General features: G+C 26.1%; 1 protein-coding gene and 1 long non-coding RNA gene across 3 annotated transcripts; both read right to left on the bottom strand.

Moving 5' to 3' along the window:
• Positions 1–938: 938 nt before the first annotated feature.
• LOC108870526 (putative defensin-like protein 184) lies at positions 939–9,544 on the bottom strand. Of its 2 annotated transcripts, XM_033292752.1 has the most exons (4): positions 9,204–9,544; positions 8,212–8,906; positions 2,024–3,688; positions 939–1,886 (listed from the first exon to the last, which is right to left on the bottom strand). In XM_033292752.1, the coding sequence occupies exons 3-4, from the start codon at positions 2,085–2,087 to the stop codon at positions 1,717–1,719; spliced, it is 234 nt and encodes a 77-aa protein (XP_033148643.1). In that variant the 5' UTR covers positions 2,088–3,688; positions 8,212–8,906; positions 9,204–9,544; the 3' UTR covers positions 939–1,716. The 2 variants fall into 2 exon arrangements, with proteins under 2 accessions (XP_033148643.1, XP_018511527.1); XM_018656011.2 differs by lacking the exons at positions 8,212–8,906; positions 9,204–9,544 and having other exon boundaries at positions 2,024–3,965.
• A 2,734-nt stretch (positions 9,545–12,278) lies between these two features.
• LOC117134219 lies at positions 12,279–14,858 on the bottom strand. Its single transcript, XR_004458422.1, has 3 exons — positions 14,494–14,858; positions 12,735–13,085; positions 12,279–12,383 (listed from the first exon to the last, which is right to left on the bottom strand). It is a non-coding gene; the product is annotated as an uncharacterized LOC117134219 (long non-coding RNA).
• Positions 14,859–15,494: the final 636 nt, after the last annotated feature.

The raw sequence follows: 15,494 nt of genomic DNA, 5'->3' as shown, positions 1-15,494 counted from the left end.
ATATTTATGTCATTCTCTTTTTCCTCCTAAATTTTCCAACTTGAATAATTTCTCCTCTTTATGTTTGATTTTCATCATAAGAACACCAATGCATGCTTTGCATTACTCGCTGAGATACATCATTTGCTACATCTTTTTAATTAGTTTGATACACTCATGTTTTTCTGCTGTTCAAACCTGCGTTCGACTCTGGTTTTCATTTTTTCCAGTTTGAGTTTTAAAAATCATAAATTGTCTCGTTTTCACTCCACTGAATCGAATCCGAAGCAGTTTTAAAGCGGACACTGTCTTGTTGCTTACACAGTCGCTGATTGGTTCTTTAACTCTTGCAGGAACTTCAAAGACCCTTATTAGCATGGAGTGCTTTATCAAGGATGACGTGACTCAAGTACATCCGAGATCTTATGAACTTTTTCCATCAGTTTTTTTTGATGAAATTTCAAATTTATTCATCCTTTATGGGAACTAACATTTACAAAGAATAAGAGTTTTTGTAACTACTTTGCTAAGCTATGTTGGACTAAGTATAAACTAAAATAAGGTAAAGAAGATAGAGGAGCTTCATGACTACATAGTGTGGGTCAGTTGTAACGGTCACGTTCTAAGTTTCTCTGTTCCCGTTTTGTACTTAGTTCCTTGTGATTTGTTCTATGTGTTATCTGACAGTTGATAGGTAACACTCCGATGGTGTACCTGAATAACATCGTAGATGGTTTTGTTGCTCCGTTGCTCGTATAGCCTCAAAGCTTGAGATGATGGAGCGTTGCTCTAGTGTCCTTTAACTGATGGTCTACCTTTAGAATTTATAGGTAAAGATCGCAGTTATTATGTAATTTCTCGTCAATGTGATATTAATTACTAGCCAAAGAAAATATGTAATTCCTAGTCAAAGTAAATATACATATCTAATTTGAGTATTTTTATTTGTTTCTTATTACCAAATTAAATAAACTCATTGATGAAATTATCATTTTAACTTCTAGTCAAAGTAAATATACATATATGGTTTAGCAGGTTTGGATATTGTCTGGAGCTGCTGCAGCCGCTGCCTTTAAGGTGGCAAAACATCCATAAAACGCTCGGAAGCTCATAGTTATAAGTGAAACAGAGCTATTAGCCTATTACTTTGCAATTCCAGTTACATAAGTCTTCCCTTCCTAATCCAAAAGTCAGACCTGATTTTAAAGAAAACTACTTTGGTTATTGTCCGTTTTTTCAAGTGGGTTTTCCCTAGCGGTTGGGAACATTACATATCAACTCAATTATTCAAGTAAAGAATATGACATTTGAATAAAGCAGACTGCACCATATTCTGTGTGATATATTTCACTTTATCAACTCCGAATGTATAAAATAAAAACTATTGGATTACAAATTTTATGTGTGAATTGATGTCTAATAAATTCGGTAATTAACATATTATTTTCTCTGGTTTGTTTTGGCTTCAAAACTTGATACTTAATACGATTATTGCTCAATCAAATTCAATTTTCCAGATAATACGTTGAAACATTACATTATTATTAACAGTTTGGATTGAAGATTGTGGAAGAGGAAATAGATCAAAGGACAAGAGACTATAGACAAGCACATCATAGAATTCACTTTTAGATAAGTTTATTCTTTGAATCACATAAGATTTAACATATAAAAGGTTTACATATGTTATCATATAAGACGAATCATTATTTGTTGTACGTATAAAGATATTAGCAACTAGCAAGGATAATAGCAATTACATTGGGGAGGAACTATAGGAGCAGTGATCTCATCACACCTTCCAATTCCTTTGTATTCAGCCATGCACTTATCTCTGCATTTCTTTCCTCCTTCACATGTCCACGTTTGAAAACAATCCTTTGCTTCTCCAATCATTTTCTTGTTTCCTATTAATTATAATTGTAACAAAATATAACAAAAAAAAACATTTACATTGACGTCACAAAATTCTCAGTTAAACTAAGAATATAACAAAAAAAATTTGTTTGTGGAGAAATTTTCTAAACAAATAATAAAACTTTACCCGAAGAAGAAATGATGAAAACGACCATGAGTACAAAGATAACAGAAGAAAAAGAGATCTTCATTTTTTTTTTCTTTAGGCTTAAGATGATTGAAGAGAATAAACTTTAACTGATGACCAACTTTTCGGATTACATTATATTTATAGGCAAAAATAACGCAAATGTGAATTTTTAGTCAAACTACTATTTAATACCTAGGCATAGTAAATATGTAACTCCTAGTCAAAGTAAATGCATATATATATATATATATATATATATATTTATAGTAATGTCTTACTTGGTTAGTAATTTTTTTATTTCTTATTACCAAATTATAAAATTATCTCTTGAATAATTTTTGTAGAAATATTAAATAAAACTCATTGATGAAATTCCAGTCTTTATGATATTTTTAGTCAAAGTAAATATACATATATTCTTATATTTATTCCTAGTCAAAGTAAATATACATTTGATTTTCTGCCTATATGAGTACTTTCTTATTTCTTAATACCACATATAATAATTTTCATGAACAATTTTGTCTACAAACATTAAAAACACGCACAAATTACATTTTAATTTTTATGGTATGTATTTTCTATCGACACCTATTTTCACTTTGTTTCTCATTCTGAAAAAGTTTTTTTTTTTGACTACCATATATTGAAAAGCATAAGAATTATCTATAACAATAATTTTCATAAAATATTATTTTCTCTCTGTGGTTTAATTTGGCTTAAAAACTTGATATTTCATAGGATTATTGCTCAATCAAATTATATTTTCGAGATAATACGTTGAATAAATACACTAGCAGGGCCGGTATATTATATGGGGCGGTAAATGTGACTCCCAGGGCCCACTCCAATTTTTTTTTGAGTTTTTCTTTTGTTAAGATATATGTATTAGTTTGCAATTTAAATAATTTTTTTAAAAATGTAATCAAATAAAATATTTTAATCTAGATTAAATATTTTTTGTTAGTTACTTTTAGATTTTTTTTTAATAATAATTAAAAAATAATAATGATAGGGCCTACATTTTTTCCCAATGGCCTACTATGATGACGTTAACCTAACGAAAATATTGAATTTTTCGATGAATGTTCTATATATTGAAGCTTATAATCTTTAGTATTGTTTTAATATTTCTAAACACATTCTACATTTGCATTAATATATATTAAACTCTTTTTCATGGTACATGGATATCGTTTTAATTTTTTGTCAATTAATTTAGTAAAATTTCGTAATACTCCCTTAATTGGTGAATTAACCACTATAAAATCGCTATTTTCTAGAAAAACGGAGACAAAAAAAGTTCCAAACCTCTTTGAATTTCATCATATGTTGGTGAATGATGAAATTATGCATTAAAATAGTATCTTCATATTTTTGAAATTTTCTCTAAATCTATGTGTTAACCACTATGAAAATATTGAGTTTTTCGGTAAATGCTCTATATACTTAAGCCTATGATCTTTAGTGTTGTTTTAAATTTTCTAAACACATTCTACATTTGTATTAATGTATATTAAATTCTCTTTCATGGTACATGGGCATCGTTTTAATTTTTTGTCAATTAATTTAGTAAAACTTCATAATACTCCCTTAATTGGTGGATTATCCCTTATAAAATCGCTATTTTCTAGAGAAACGGAGACAACAAAAGTTCCAAACCTCTTTAAGCTTCATCATATGTTAATGCATGATGCAACAATGCATTAATTCAGTATTTTCAAATTTTTGAATTTAAAATCTATATGTTAACCCTTACGAAAATATTGAATTTTTCATTATATGCTCTGTATACTTAAGCCTATGATCTTTAGTATTGTTTTCAAATTTCTAAACACATTTTACATTTGTGTTAATGTATATTAAACTCTCTTTCATGGTACATAGGGATCGTTTTAATTTTTTGTCAATTAATTTAGTAAAACTTCATAATACTCCCTAAATTGGTGGATTAATCACTATAAAATCGCTATTTTCTAGAGAAACGTACACAACCAAAGTTCTAAACCTCTTTGAACTTCATCATATGTTAGTGAATGATGCACTATGCATTAAAAAAGTGTTTTGATATTTTTAATTTTTTCAAAATCTATGTGTTAACCCCTACGAAAATATTGAGTTTTTCGGTAAATGCTCTATATACTTAAGCCTATGATCTTTAGTGTTGTTTTAAAATTTCTAAACACATTCTACATTTGTATTAATGTATATTAAACATAATTTCATGGTACATGGACATCATTTCAATTTTTTGTCAATTAATTTAGTAAAACTTCATAATACTCCCTAAATTGGTGGAATAACCATTAAAAATTGCTATTTTCTAGAGAAGCGAAAACAACAAAATTTCCAAACCTCTTTGACCTTTTTTCATATGTTGGTGAATAATGAAATTATGCATTAAAATAGTATTTTCATATTTTTGAAATTTTTTCTAAAATATTGAGTTTTTCGGTAAATGCTCTATATACTTAAGCCTATGATCTTTAGTGTTGTTTTTAAATTTTTAAACACATTATACATTTGTATTAATATATATTAAATTATTTTTCATAGTACATGGACATCGTTTTAATTTTTGTCAAATTAATTTAGTAAAACTTCATAATACTCCCAAAATTGGTGGACTATGCCTTATAAAATTGCTATTTTCTAGAGAAACGGAGACAACAAAAGTTTAAAACCTCTTTGAACTTCAATATATTTTGGTGAATGATAAAACTATGCATTAATACAGTATTTTTATATTTTTGAATTTTTCTCAAAATTTATTGTGTTAACCCATACGAAAATATTGAATTTTTCGGTATATGCTCTATATACTTAAGCCTATGATCTTTAGTGTTGTTTTAAATTTTTTAAACATATTCTACATTTGTATTAATGTATATTAAAGTCTCTTTCATAGTACATGGGGATCTTTTTAATATTTTGTCAATTAATTTAGTAAAACTTCATAATACTCCTTAAATTGGTGGTCTATGCCTTATAAAATCGCTATTTTCTAGAGAAACAGAGACAATAAAAGTTCCAAACCTCTTTCAACTTCATCATATGTTGGTGAAGGAGGAAACTATGCATTAAAATAGTATTTAATATTTTGGAAAATCTCTCAAAATCTATATGTTAACCCCCCTTACGAAAATATTAAATTTTTCGGTATATGCTCTATATACTTAAGCCTATGATATTTAGTGTTGTTTTAAAATTTCTAAACCCATTCTACATTTGTGTTAATGTATATTTAACTCTCTTCGTGGTACACGGACATCGTTTTGATTTTTTTGTCAATAATTTTAGTAAAACTTCATAATACCCCCTAAATTGTTGGATTAACTACTATAAAATCGCTATTTTCTAGAGAAACGAAGACAACAAAAGTTTCAAACCTCTTTAACCTTCATCATATGTTGGTGAATGATGAAATTATGCATTAAAATAGTATTTTTATATTTTTGAAAATTTCCCAAAATCTATGTGTCCCTACAAAAATATTGAATTTTTCGATATACGCTCTATAAACTTAAGCCTATGATCTTTATGTTGTTTTAAAATTTCTAAACACATTCTACATTTGTATTAATGTATATTAAACTCTTTTTCATGGTACTTGGGCATCTTTTAAAATTGTTTGTCAATTAATTTAGCAAAACTTCATAATACTTCCTAAATTGGTGGACTAACCATTATAAAATCGCTATTTTCTAGAGAAACGAAGACAACAAAAGTTCCAAACCTCTTTAACCTTCATCATATGTTGGTGAATGATGAAATTATGGATTAAAATAGTATTTTTATATTTTTGAAAATTTCTCAAAATCTATATGTTAACCCATACGAAAATATTGAATTTTTCGATATACGCTCTATATACTTAAGCCTATGATCTTTAGTGTTGTTTTAAAATTTCTAAATACATTATACATTTGTATTAATGTATATTAAACTCTATTTCATGGTACTTGGACATCTTTTAAAATTGTTTGTCAATTAATATAGCAAAACTTTATAATACTTCATAAATTGGTGGACAAACCACTATAAAATTGCTATTTTCTAGAGAAACAAAGACAACAACAGTTCCAAACCTATTTAACCTTCATCATATGTTGGTGAATGATGAAATTATGCATTGAAATAGTATATTTATATTTTTGAAAATTTATCAAAATATATGTGTTAACCCCTACGAAAATATTGAATTTTTCGATATACGCTCTATATACTTAAGCATATGATCTTTAGTGTTGATTTAAAATTTCTAAACATATTCTATATTTGTATTAATATATATTAAACTATCGTTTATGGTACACGGACATCGTTTCAATTTTTTTTCAATTATTTTAGTATAACATTATAATACTACTTAAATTGGTGGACTAACCACTATAAAATCACTTTTATCTAGAGAAACAGAGACAAAAAAAGTTTCAAACCTCTTTGAACTTCATCATATGTTAGTGCATGATGCAGCTATGCATTACTACAATATTTTCATATTTTTGATTTTTCTCAAAATCTATGTGGTAACCCCTACGAAAATATTGAACTTTTCCGTAAATGCTCTATTTACTTAAGCCTATGACCGGTAGTGTTGTTTTCAAATTTCTAAACACATTCTAAATTTGTACTAATGTATATTAAACTCAATTTTATGGTACATGGGCATCATTTTATTTTTATGTCTATTAATTCAGTAAAACTTCATAATACTCCTTAAATTGGTAGACTAACCATTATAAAATCGTTATTTTCTAGAGAAACGGATACAACAAAAGTCCAAACCTATTTGACCTTCATCATATGTTGGTGAATGATGAAACTATGCATTAAAATAGTATTTTCATATTTTTGTAAATTTCTCAAAATTTATGTGTTAACCCCTACGAAAATATTGAGTTTTTCGGTAAATGCTATGTATACTTAAGCCTATGATATTTAGTGTTGTTTAAAATTTCTAAACACATTCTACATTTGTATTAATGTATATTAAACTCTATTTCATGGTACTTGGGGATCTTTTAAAATTGTTTGTCAATTAATTTAGCAAAAATTCATAATACTTTCTAAATTGGTGGACTAACCACTATAAAATTGCTATTTTCTAGAGAAACGAAAACAACAAAAGTTTCAAACCTCTTTGATCTTCATCATTTGTTGGTGAAGGATTAAAATAGGATTTTCATATTTTTGAAATTTTCTCTAAATCTATGTGTTAACAACCCCTACGAAAATATTAAAGTTTTCGGTATATGCTCTATATACTTAAGCTTATGATATTTAGTGTTGTTTTAAAATTTCTAAACCCATTCTACATTTGTGTTAATGTATATTAAACTCTCTTTCGTGGTACACGAACATCATTTTAATTTTTTTTGTCAATTAATTTAGCAAAACTTCATAATACTTCATAAATTGGTGGACTAACCACTATAAAATCGCTATTTCTAGAGAAACGAAGAAAACAAAAGTTCCAAACCTATTTAAACTTCATCATATGTTGGTGAATGATGAAATTATGCATTAAAATAGTATTTTTATATTTTTGAAAATTTCTTAAAATCGATGTGTTAACCCCTACGAAAATATTGAATTTTTTTTGATATACGCTCTATATACTTAAGCCTATGATCTTTAGTGTTGATTTAAAATTTCTAAACATATTCTATATTTGTATTAATATATATTAAACTCTCTTTTATGGTACACGGGTATCTTTTCAATTTTTTTTCAATTATTTTAGTATAACACTATAATACTCCTTAAATTGGTGGACTAACCACTATAAAATCGCTATTATCTAGAGAAACGGAGACAAAAAAGTTTCAAACCTCTTTGAACTTCATCATATGTTAGTGCATGATGCAGCTATGCATTAATACAATATTTTCATATTTTTGATCTTTTCTCAAAATCTATGTGTTAACCCCTACGAAAATATTGAACTTTTCCGTAAATGCTCTATTTACTTAAGCCTATGACCGGTAGTGTTGTTTTAAAATTTCTAAACACATTCTAAATTTGTATTAATGTATATTAAACTCAATTTCATGGTACATGGGCATCATTTTACTTTTTATGTCTATTAATTTAGTAAAATTTCATAATACTCTCTAAATTGGTGTACTAACCATTATAAAATCGCTATTTTCTAGAGAAACGGATACAACAAAAGTCAAAACCTTTTTGACCTTGATCATATGTTGGTGAAGGATGAAACTATGCATTAAAATAGTATTTTCATATTTTTGTAATTTTCTCAAAATCTATGTGTTAACCCCTACGAAAATATTGAGTTTTTCGGTAAATGCTATGTATACTTAAGTCTATGATGTTTAGTGTTGTTTAAAATTTCTAAACACATTCTACATTTGTATTAATGTATATTAAACTCTATTTCATGGTACTTGGGGATCTTTTAAAATTGTTTGTCAATTAATTTAGCAAAAATTCATAATACTTTCTAAATTGGTGGACTAACCACTATAAAATTGCTATTTTCTAGAGAAACGAAAACAACAAAAGTTTCAAACCTCTTTGATCTTCATCATTTGTTGGTGAAGGATTAAAATAGGATTTTCATATTTTTGAAATTTTCTCTAAATCTATGGGTTAACAACCCCTACGAAAATATTAAATGTTTCGGTATATGCTCTATATTCTTAAGCCTATGATATTTAGTGTTGTTTTAAAATTTCTAAACCCATTCCACATTTGTGTTAATGTATATTAAACTCTCTTTCGTGGTACACAAACATCGTTTTAATTTTTTTTGTCAATTAATTTAGCAAAACTTCATAATACTTCATAAATTGGTGGACTAACCACTATAAAATCGCTATTTTCTAGAGAAACGAAGACAACAGAAGTTCCAAACCTCTTTAACCTTCATCATATGTTGGTGAATGATGAAATTATGCATTAAAATAGTATTTTTATATTTTGATATACGCTCTATATACTTAAGCCTATGATCTTTAGTGTTGATTTAAAATTTCTAAACATATTCTATATTTGTATTAATATATATTAAACTCTCTTTTATGGTACACGGGTATCGTTTCAATTTTTTTTTAATTATTTTAGTATAACACTATAATACTCCTTAAATTGGTGGACTAACAACTATAAAATCGCTATTATCTAGAGAAACGGAGACAAAAAAGTTTCAAACCTCTTTGAAATTCATCATATGTTAGTGCATGATGCAGCTATGCATTAATACAATATTTTCATATTTTTGATCTTTTCTCAAAATCTATGTGTTAACCCCTACGAAAATATTGAACTTTTCCGTAAATGCTCTATTTACTTAAGCCTATGACCGGTAGTGTTGTTTTAAAATTTCTAAACACATTCTAAAATTTTATTAATGTATATTAAACTCAATTTCATGGTACATTGGCATCATTTTATTTTTATGTCTATTACTTTAGTAAAACTTCATAATACTCCCTAAATTATTGGATTAACTACTATAAAATCACTATTTTCTAGAGAAACGAAGACAACAAAAGTTCCAAACCTCTTTAACCTTTATCATATGTTGGTGAATGATGAAATCATGCATTAAAATAGTATTTTTATATTTTTTAAAATTTCTCAAAATCTATGTTTTAACCCTACGAAAATATAGAGTTTTTCGGTAAATACTCTATATACTTAAGCCTATGATCTTTTGTGTTGTTTTAAAATTTTTAAACACATTATACATTTGTATTAATGTATATTACACTCTATTTCATGGTACTTGGGCATATTTTAAAATTGTTTGTCAATTAATTTAGCAAAACTTCATAATACTTCATAAATTGGTGGACTAACCACTATAAAATCACTATTTTCTAGAATAACGAAGACAACAAAAGTTCCAAACCTATTTAACCTTCATCATATGTTGGTGAATGATTAATTTATGCATTAAAATATTATTTTTATATTTTTGAAAATTTCTCAAAATCTATGTGTTAACCCCTACGAAAATATTGAATTTTTCGATATACGCTCTATATACTTAAGCCTATGATCTTTAGTGTTGTTTTAAAATTTCTAAACACATTATACATTTGTATTAATGTATATTAAACTGTATTTCATGGTACTTGGGCATCTTTTAAATTTTTTTGTCAATTAATTTAGCAAAACTTCATAATTCTTCATAAATTGGTAGACTAACCACTATAAAATCGCTATTTCTAGAAAAACGAAGAAAACAAAAGTTCCAAACCTATTTAACCTTCATCATATGTTGGTGAATGATGAAATTATGCATTAAAATAGTATTTTTATAATTTTGAAAATTTCTTAAAATCTATGTGTTAACCCCTACGAAAATATTAAATTTTTCGATATACGCTCTATATACTTAAGCCTACGATCTTTAGTGTTGTTTTAAAATTTTTAAACACATTATACATTTGTATTAATGTATATTAAACTCTAATTCATGGTACTTGGGCATCTTTTAAAATTGTTTGTCAATTAATTTAGCAAAACTTCATAATATTTCTTAAATTGGTGAACAAACCACTATAAAATCGCTATTTTATAGAGAAACGAAGACAAAAAAAGTTCCAAACCTCTTTAACCTTCATCATATGTTGGTGAATAATGAAATTATGCATTAAAATAGTATTTTTATATTTTTGAAAATTTCTCAAAATCTATGTGTTAACCCCTACGGAAGTATTAAATTGTTTTGATATACGCTCTATATACTTAAGCCTATGATCTTTAGTGTTGATTTAAAATTTCTAAACATATTCTATATTTGTATTAATATATATTAAACTCTCTTTTATGGTACACGGGTATCGTTTCAATTTTTTTTCAATTATTTTAGTATAACACTATAATACTCCTTAAATTGGTGGACTAACCACTATAAAATCGCTATTATCTAGAGAAACGGAGAAAAAAAAGTTTCAAACCTCTTTGAACTTCATCATATGTTAGTGCAGGATGCAGCTATGCATTAATACAATATTTTCATATTTTTGATCTTTTCTCAAAATCTATATTTAACCCCTATGAAAATATTGAACTTTTCCGTAAATGCTCTATTTACTTAAGCCTATGACCGGTAGTGTTGTTTTAAAATTTCTAAACACATTCTAAATTTTTATTAATGTATATTAAACTCAATTTCATGGTACATTGGCATCATTTTATTTTTATGTCTATTATTTTAGTAAAACTTCATAATACTCCCTAAATTATTGGATTAACTACTATAAAATCACTATTTTCTAGAGAAACGAAGACAACAAAAGTTCCAAACCTCTTTAACCTTTATCATATGTTGGTGAATGATGAAATCATGCATTAAAATAGTATTTTTATATTTTTTAAAATTTCTCAAAATCTATGTTTTAACCCTACGAAAATATAGAGTTTTTCGGTAAATACTCTATATACTTAAGCCTATGATCTTTTGTGTTGTTTTAAAATTTTTAAACACATTATACATTTGTATTAATGTATATTAAACTCTATTTCATGGTACTTGGGCATCTTTTAAAATTGTTTGTCAATTAATTTAGCAAAACTTCATAATACTTCATAAATTGGTGGACTAACCACTATAAAATCACTATTTTCTAGAATAACGAAGACAACAAAATTTCCAAACCTATTTAACCTTCATCATATGTTGGTGAATGATTACTTTATGCATTAAAATATTATTTTTATATTTTTGAAAATTTCTAAAAATCTATGTGTTGTTTTAAAATTTTGAATTATTGAATTTTTTGTCAATATTGAATTTTCGATATACGCTCTATATACTTAAGCCTATGATCTTTAGTGTTGTTTTAAAATTTCTAAACACATTATACATTTGTATTAATGTATATTAAACTGTATTTCATGGTACTTGGGCATCTTTTAAAATTTTTTGTCAATTAATTTAGCAAAACTTCATAATTCTTCATAAATTGGTAGACTAACCACTATAAAATCGCTATTTCTAGAAAAACGAAGAAAACAAAAGTTCCAAACCTATTTAACCTTCACCATATGTTGGTGAATGATGAAATTATGCATTAAAATAGTATTTTTATAATTTTGAAAATTTCTTAAAATCTATGTGTTAACCCCTACGAAAATATTGAATTTTTCGATATACGCTCTATATACTTAAGCCTATGATCTTTAGTGTTGTTTTAAAATTTTTAAACACATTATACATTTGTATTAATGTATATTAAACTCTAATTCATGGTACTTGGGCATCTTTTAAAATTGTTTGTCAATTAATTTAGCAAAACTTCATAATATTTCTTAAATTGGTGAACAAACCACTATAAAATCGCTATTTTCTAGAGAAACGAAGACAAAAAAAGTTCCAAACCTCTTTAACCTTCATCATATGTTGGTGAATAATGAAATTATGCATTAAAATAGTATTTTTATATTTTTGAAAATTTCTCAAAATCTATGTGTTAACCCCTACGGAAGTATTAAATTTTTTTGATATACGCTCTATATACTTAAGCCTATGATCTTTAGTGTTGATTTAAAATTTCTAAACATATTCTATATTTGTATTAATATATATTAAACTCTCTTTTATGGTACACGGGTATCGTTTCAATTTTTTTTCAATTATTTTAGTATAACACTATAATACTCCTTAAATTGGTGGACTAACCACTATAAAATCGCTATTATCTAGAGAAACGGAGAAAACAAAGTTTCAAACCTCTTTGAACTTCATCATATGTTAGTGCAGGATGCAGCTATGCATTAATACAATATTTTCATATTTTTGATCTTTTCTCAAAATCTATGTGTTAACCCCTACGAAAATATTGAACTTTTCCGTAAATGCTCTATTTACTTAAGCCTATGACCGGTAGTGTTGTTTTAAAATTTCTAAACACATTCTAAATTTTTATTAATGTATATTAAACTCAATTTCATGGTACATTGGCATCATTTTATTTTTATGTCTATTATTTTAGTAAAACTTCATAATACTCCCTAAATTATTGGATTAACTACTATAAAATCACTATTTTCTAGAGAAACGAAGACAACAAAAGTTCCAAACCTCTTTAACCTTTATCATATGTTGGTGAATGATGAAATCATGCATTAAAATAGTATTTTTATATTTTTTAAAATTTCTCAAAATCTATGTTTTAACCCTACGAAAATATAGAGTTTTTCGGTAAATACTCTATATACTTAAGCCTATGATCTTTTGTGTTGTTTTAAAATTTTTAAACACATTATACATTTGTATTAATGTATATTAAACTCTATTTCATGGTACTTGGGCATCTTTTAAAATTGTTTGTCAATTAATTTAGCAAAACTTCATAATACTTCATAAATTGGTGGACTAACCACTATAAAATCACTATTTTCTAGAATAACGAAGACAACAAAATTTCCAAACCTATTTAACCTTCATCATATGTTGGTGAATGATTAATTTATGCATTAAAATATTATTTTTATATTTTTGAAAATTTCTCAAAATCTATGTGTTAACCCCTACGAAAATATTGAATTTTTCGATATACGCTCTATATACTTAAGCCTATGATCTTTAGTGTTGTTTTAAAATTTCTAAACACATTATACATTTGTATTAATGTATATTAAACTGTATTTCATGGTACTTGGGCATCTTTTAAATTTTTTTGTCAATTAATTTAGCAAACCTTCATAATTCTTCATAAATTGGTAGACTAACCACTATAAAATCGCTATTTCTAGAAAAACGAAGAAAACAAAAGTTCCAAACCTATTTAACCTTCATCATATGTTGCTGAATGATGAAATTATGCATTAAAATAGTATTTTTATAATTTTGAAAATTTCTTAAAATCTATGTGTTAACCCCTACGAAAATATTGAATTTTTCGATATACGCTCTATATACTTAAGCCTATGATCTTTAGTGTTGTTTTAAAATTTTTAAACACATTATACATTTGTATTAATGTATATTAAACTCTAATTCATGGTACTTGGGCATCTTTTAAAATTTTTTGTCAATTAATTTAGCAAAACTTCATAATATTTCTTAAATTGGTGAACAAACCACTATAAAATCGCTATTTTCTAGAGAAACGAAGACAAAAAAAGTTCCAAACCTCTTTAACCTTCATCATATGTTGGTGAATAATGAAATTATGCATTAAAATAGTATTTTTATATTTTTGAAAATTTCTCAAAATCTATGTGTTAACCCCTACGGAAGTATTAAATTTTTTTTGATATACGCTCTATATACTTAAGCCTATGATCTTTAGTGTTGATTTAAAATTTCTAAACATATTCTATATTTGTATTAATATATATTAAACTCTCTTTTTGATGGTACACGGGTATCGTTTCAATTTTTTTTCAATTATTTTAGTATAACACTATAATACTCCTTAAATTGGTGGACTAACCACTATAAAATCGCTATTATCTAGAGAAACGGAGACAAAAAAGTTTCAAACCTCTTTGAACTTCATCATATGTTAGTGCAGGATGCAGCTATGCATTAATACAATATTTTCATATTTTTGATCTTTTCTCAAAATCTATGTGTTAACCCCTACGAAAATATTGAACTTTTCCGTAAATGCTCTATTTACTTAAGCCTATGACCGGTAGTGTTGTTTTAAAATTTATAAACACATTCTAAATTTTTATTAATGTATATTAAACTCAATTTCATGGTACATTGGCATCATTTTATTTTTATGTCTATTATTTTAGTAAAACTTCATAATACTCCCTAAATTATTGGATTAACTACTATAAAATCACTATTTTCTAGAGAAACGAAGACAAGAAAAGTTCCAAACCTCTTTAACCTTTATCATATGTTGGTGAATGATGAAATCATGCATTAAAATAGTATTTTTATATTTTTTAAAATTTCTCAAAATCTATGTTTTAACCCTACGAAAATATAGAGTTTTTCGGTAAATACTCTATATACTTAAGCCTATGATCTTTTGTGTTGTTTTAAAATTTTTAAACACATTATACATTTGTATTAATGTATATTAAACTCTATTTCATGGTACTTGGGCATATTTTAAAATTGTTTGTCAATTAATTTAGCAAAACTTCATAATACTTCATAAATTGGTGGACTAACCACTATAAAATCACTATTTTCTAGAATAACGAAGACAACAAAAGTTCCAAACCTATTTAACCTTCATCATATGTTGGTGAATGATTAATTTATGCATTAAAATATTATTTTTATATTTTTGAAAATTTCTCAAAATCTATGTGTTAACCCCTACGAAAATATTGAATTTTTCGATATACGCTCTATATACTTAAGCCTATGATCTTTAGTGTTGTTTTAAAATTTCTAAACACATTATACATTTGTATTAATGTATATTAAACTGTATTTCATGGTACTTGGGAATCTTTTAAAATTTTTTGTCAATTAATTTAGCAAAACTTCATAATTCTTCATAAATTGGTAGACTAA

This window comes from Brassica rapa, chromosome A05 (genome assembly GCF_000309985.2).
Source record: "Brassica rapa cultivar Chiifu-401-42 chromosome A05, CAAS_Brap_v3.01, whole genome shotgun sequence".
NCBI classification, from domain to species: domain Eukaryota; kingdom Viridiplantae; phylum Streptophyta; class Magnoliopsida; order Brassicales; family Brassicaceae; genus Brassica; species Brassica rapa.
This window is presented reverse-complemented; position numbering and strand designations above follow the sequence as displayed.

Coding starts and splice junctions, on each gene's coding strand:
- LOC108870526 (XM_033292752.1), bottom strand. CDS start 2,087: ATGAAGATCTCTTTTTCTTCTGTTATCTTTGTACTCATGGTCGTTTTC. Junction 1,887..2,023: donor TTTCATCATTTCTTCTTCGG/GTAAAGTTTTAT, acceptor TATAATTAATAG/GAAACAAGAAAATGATTGGA.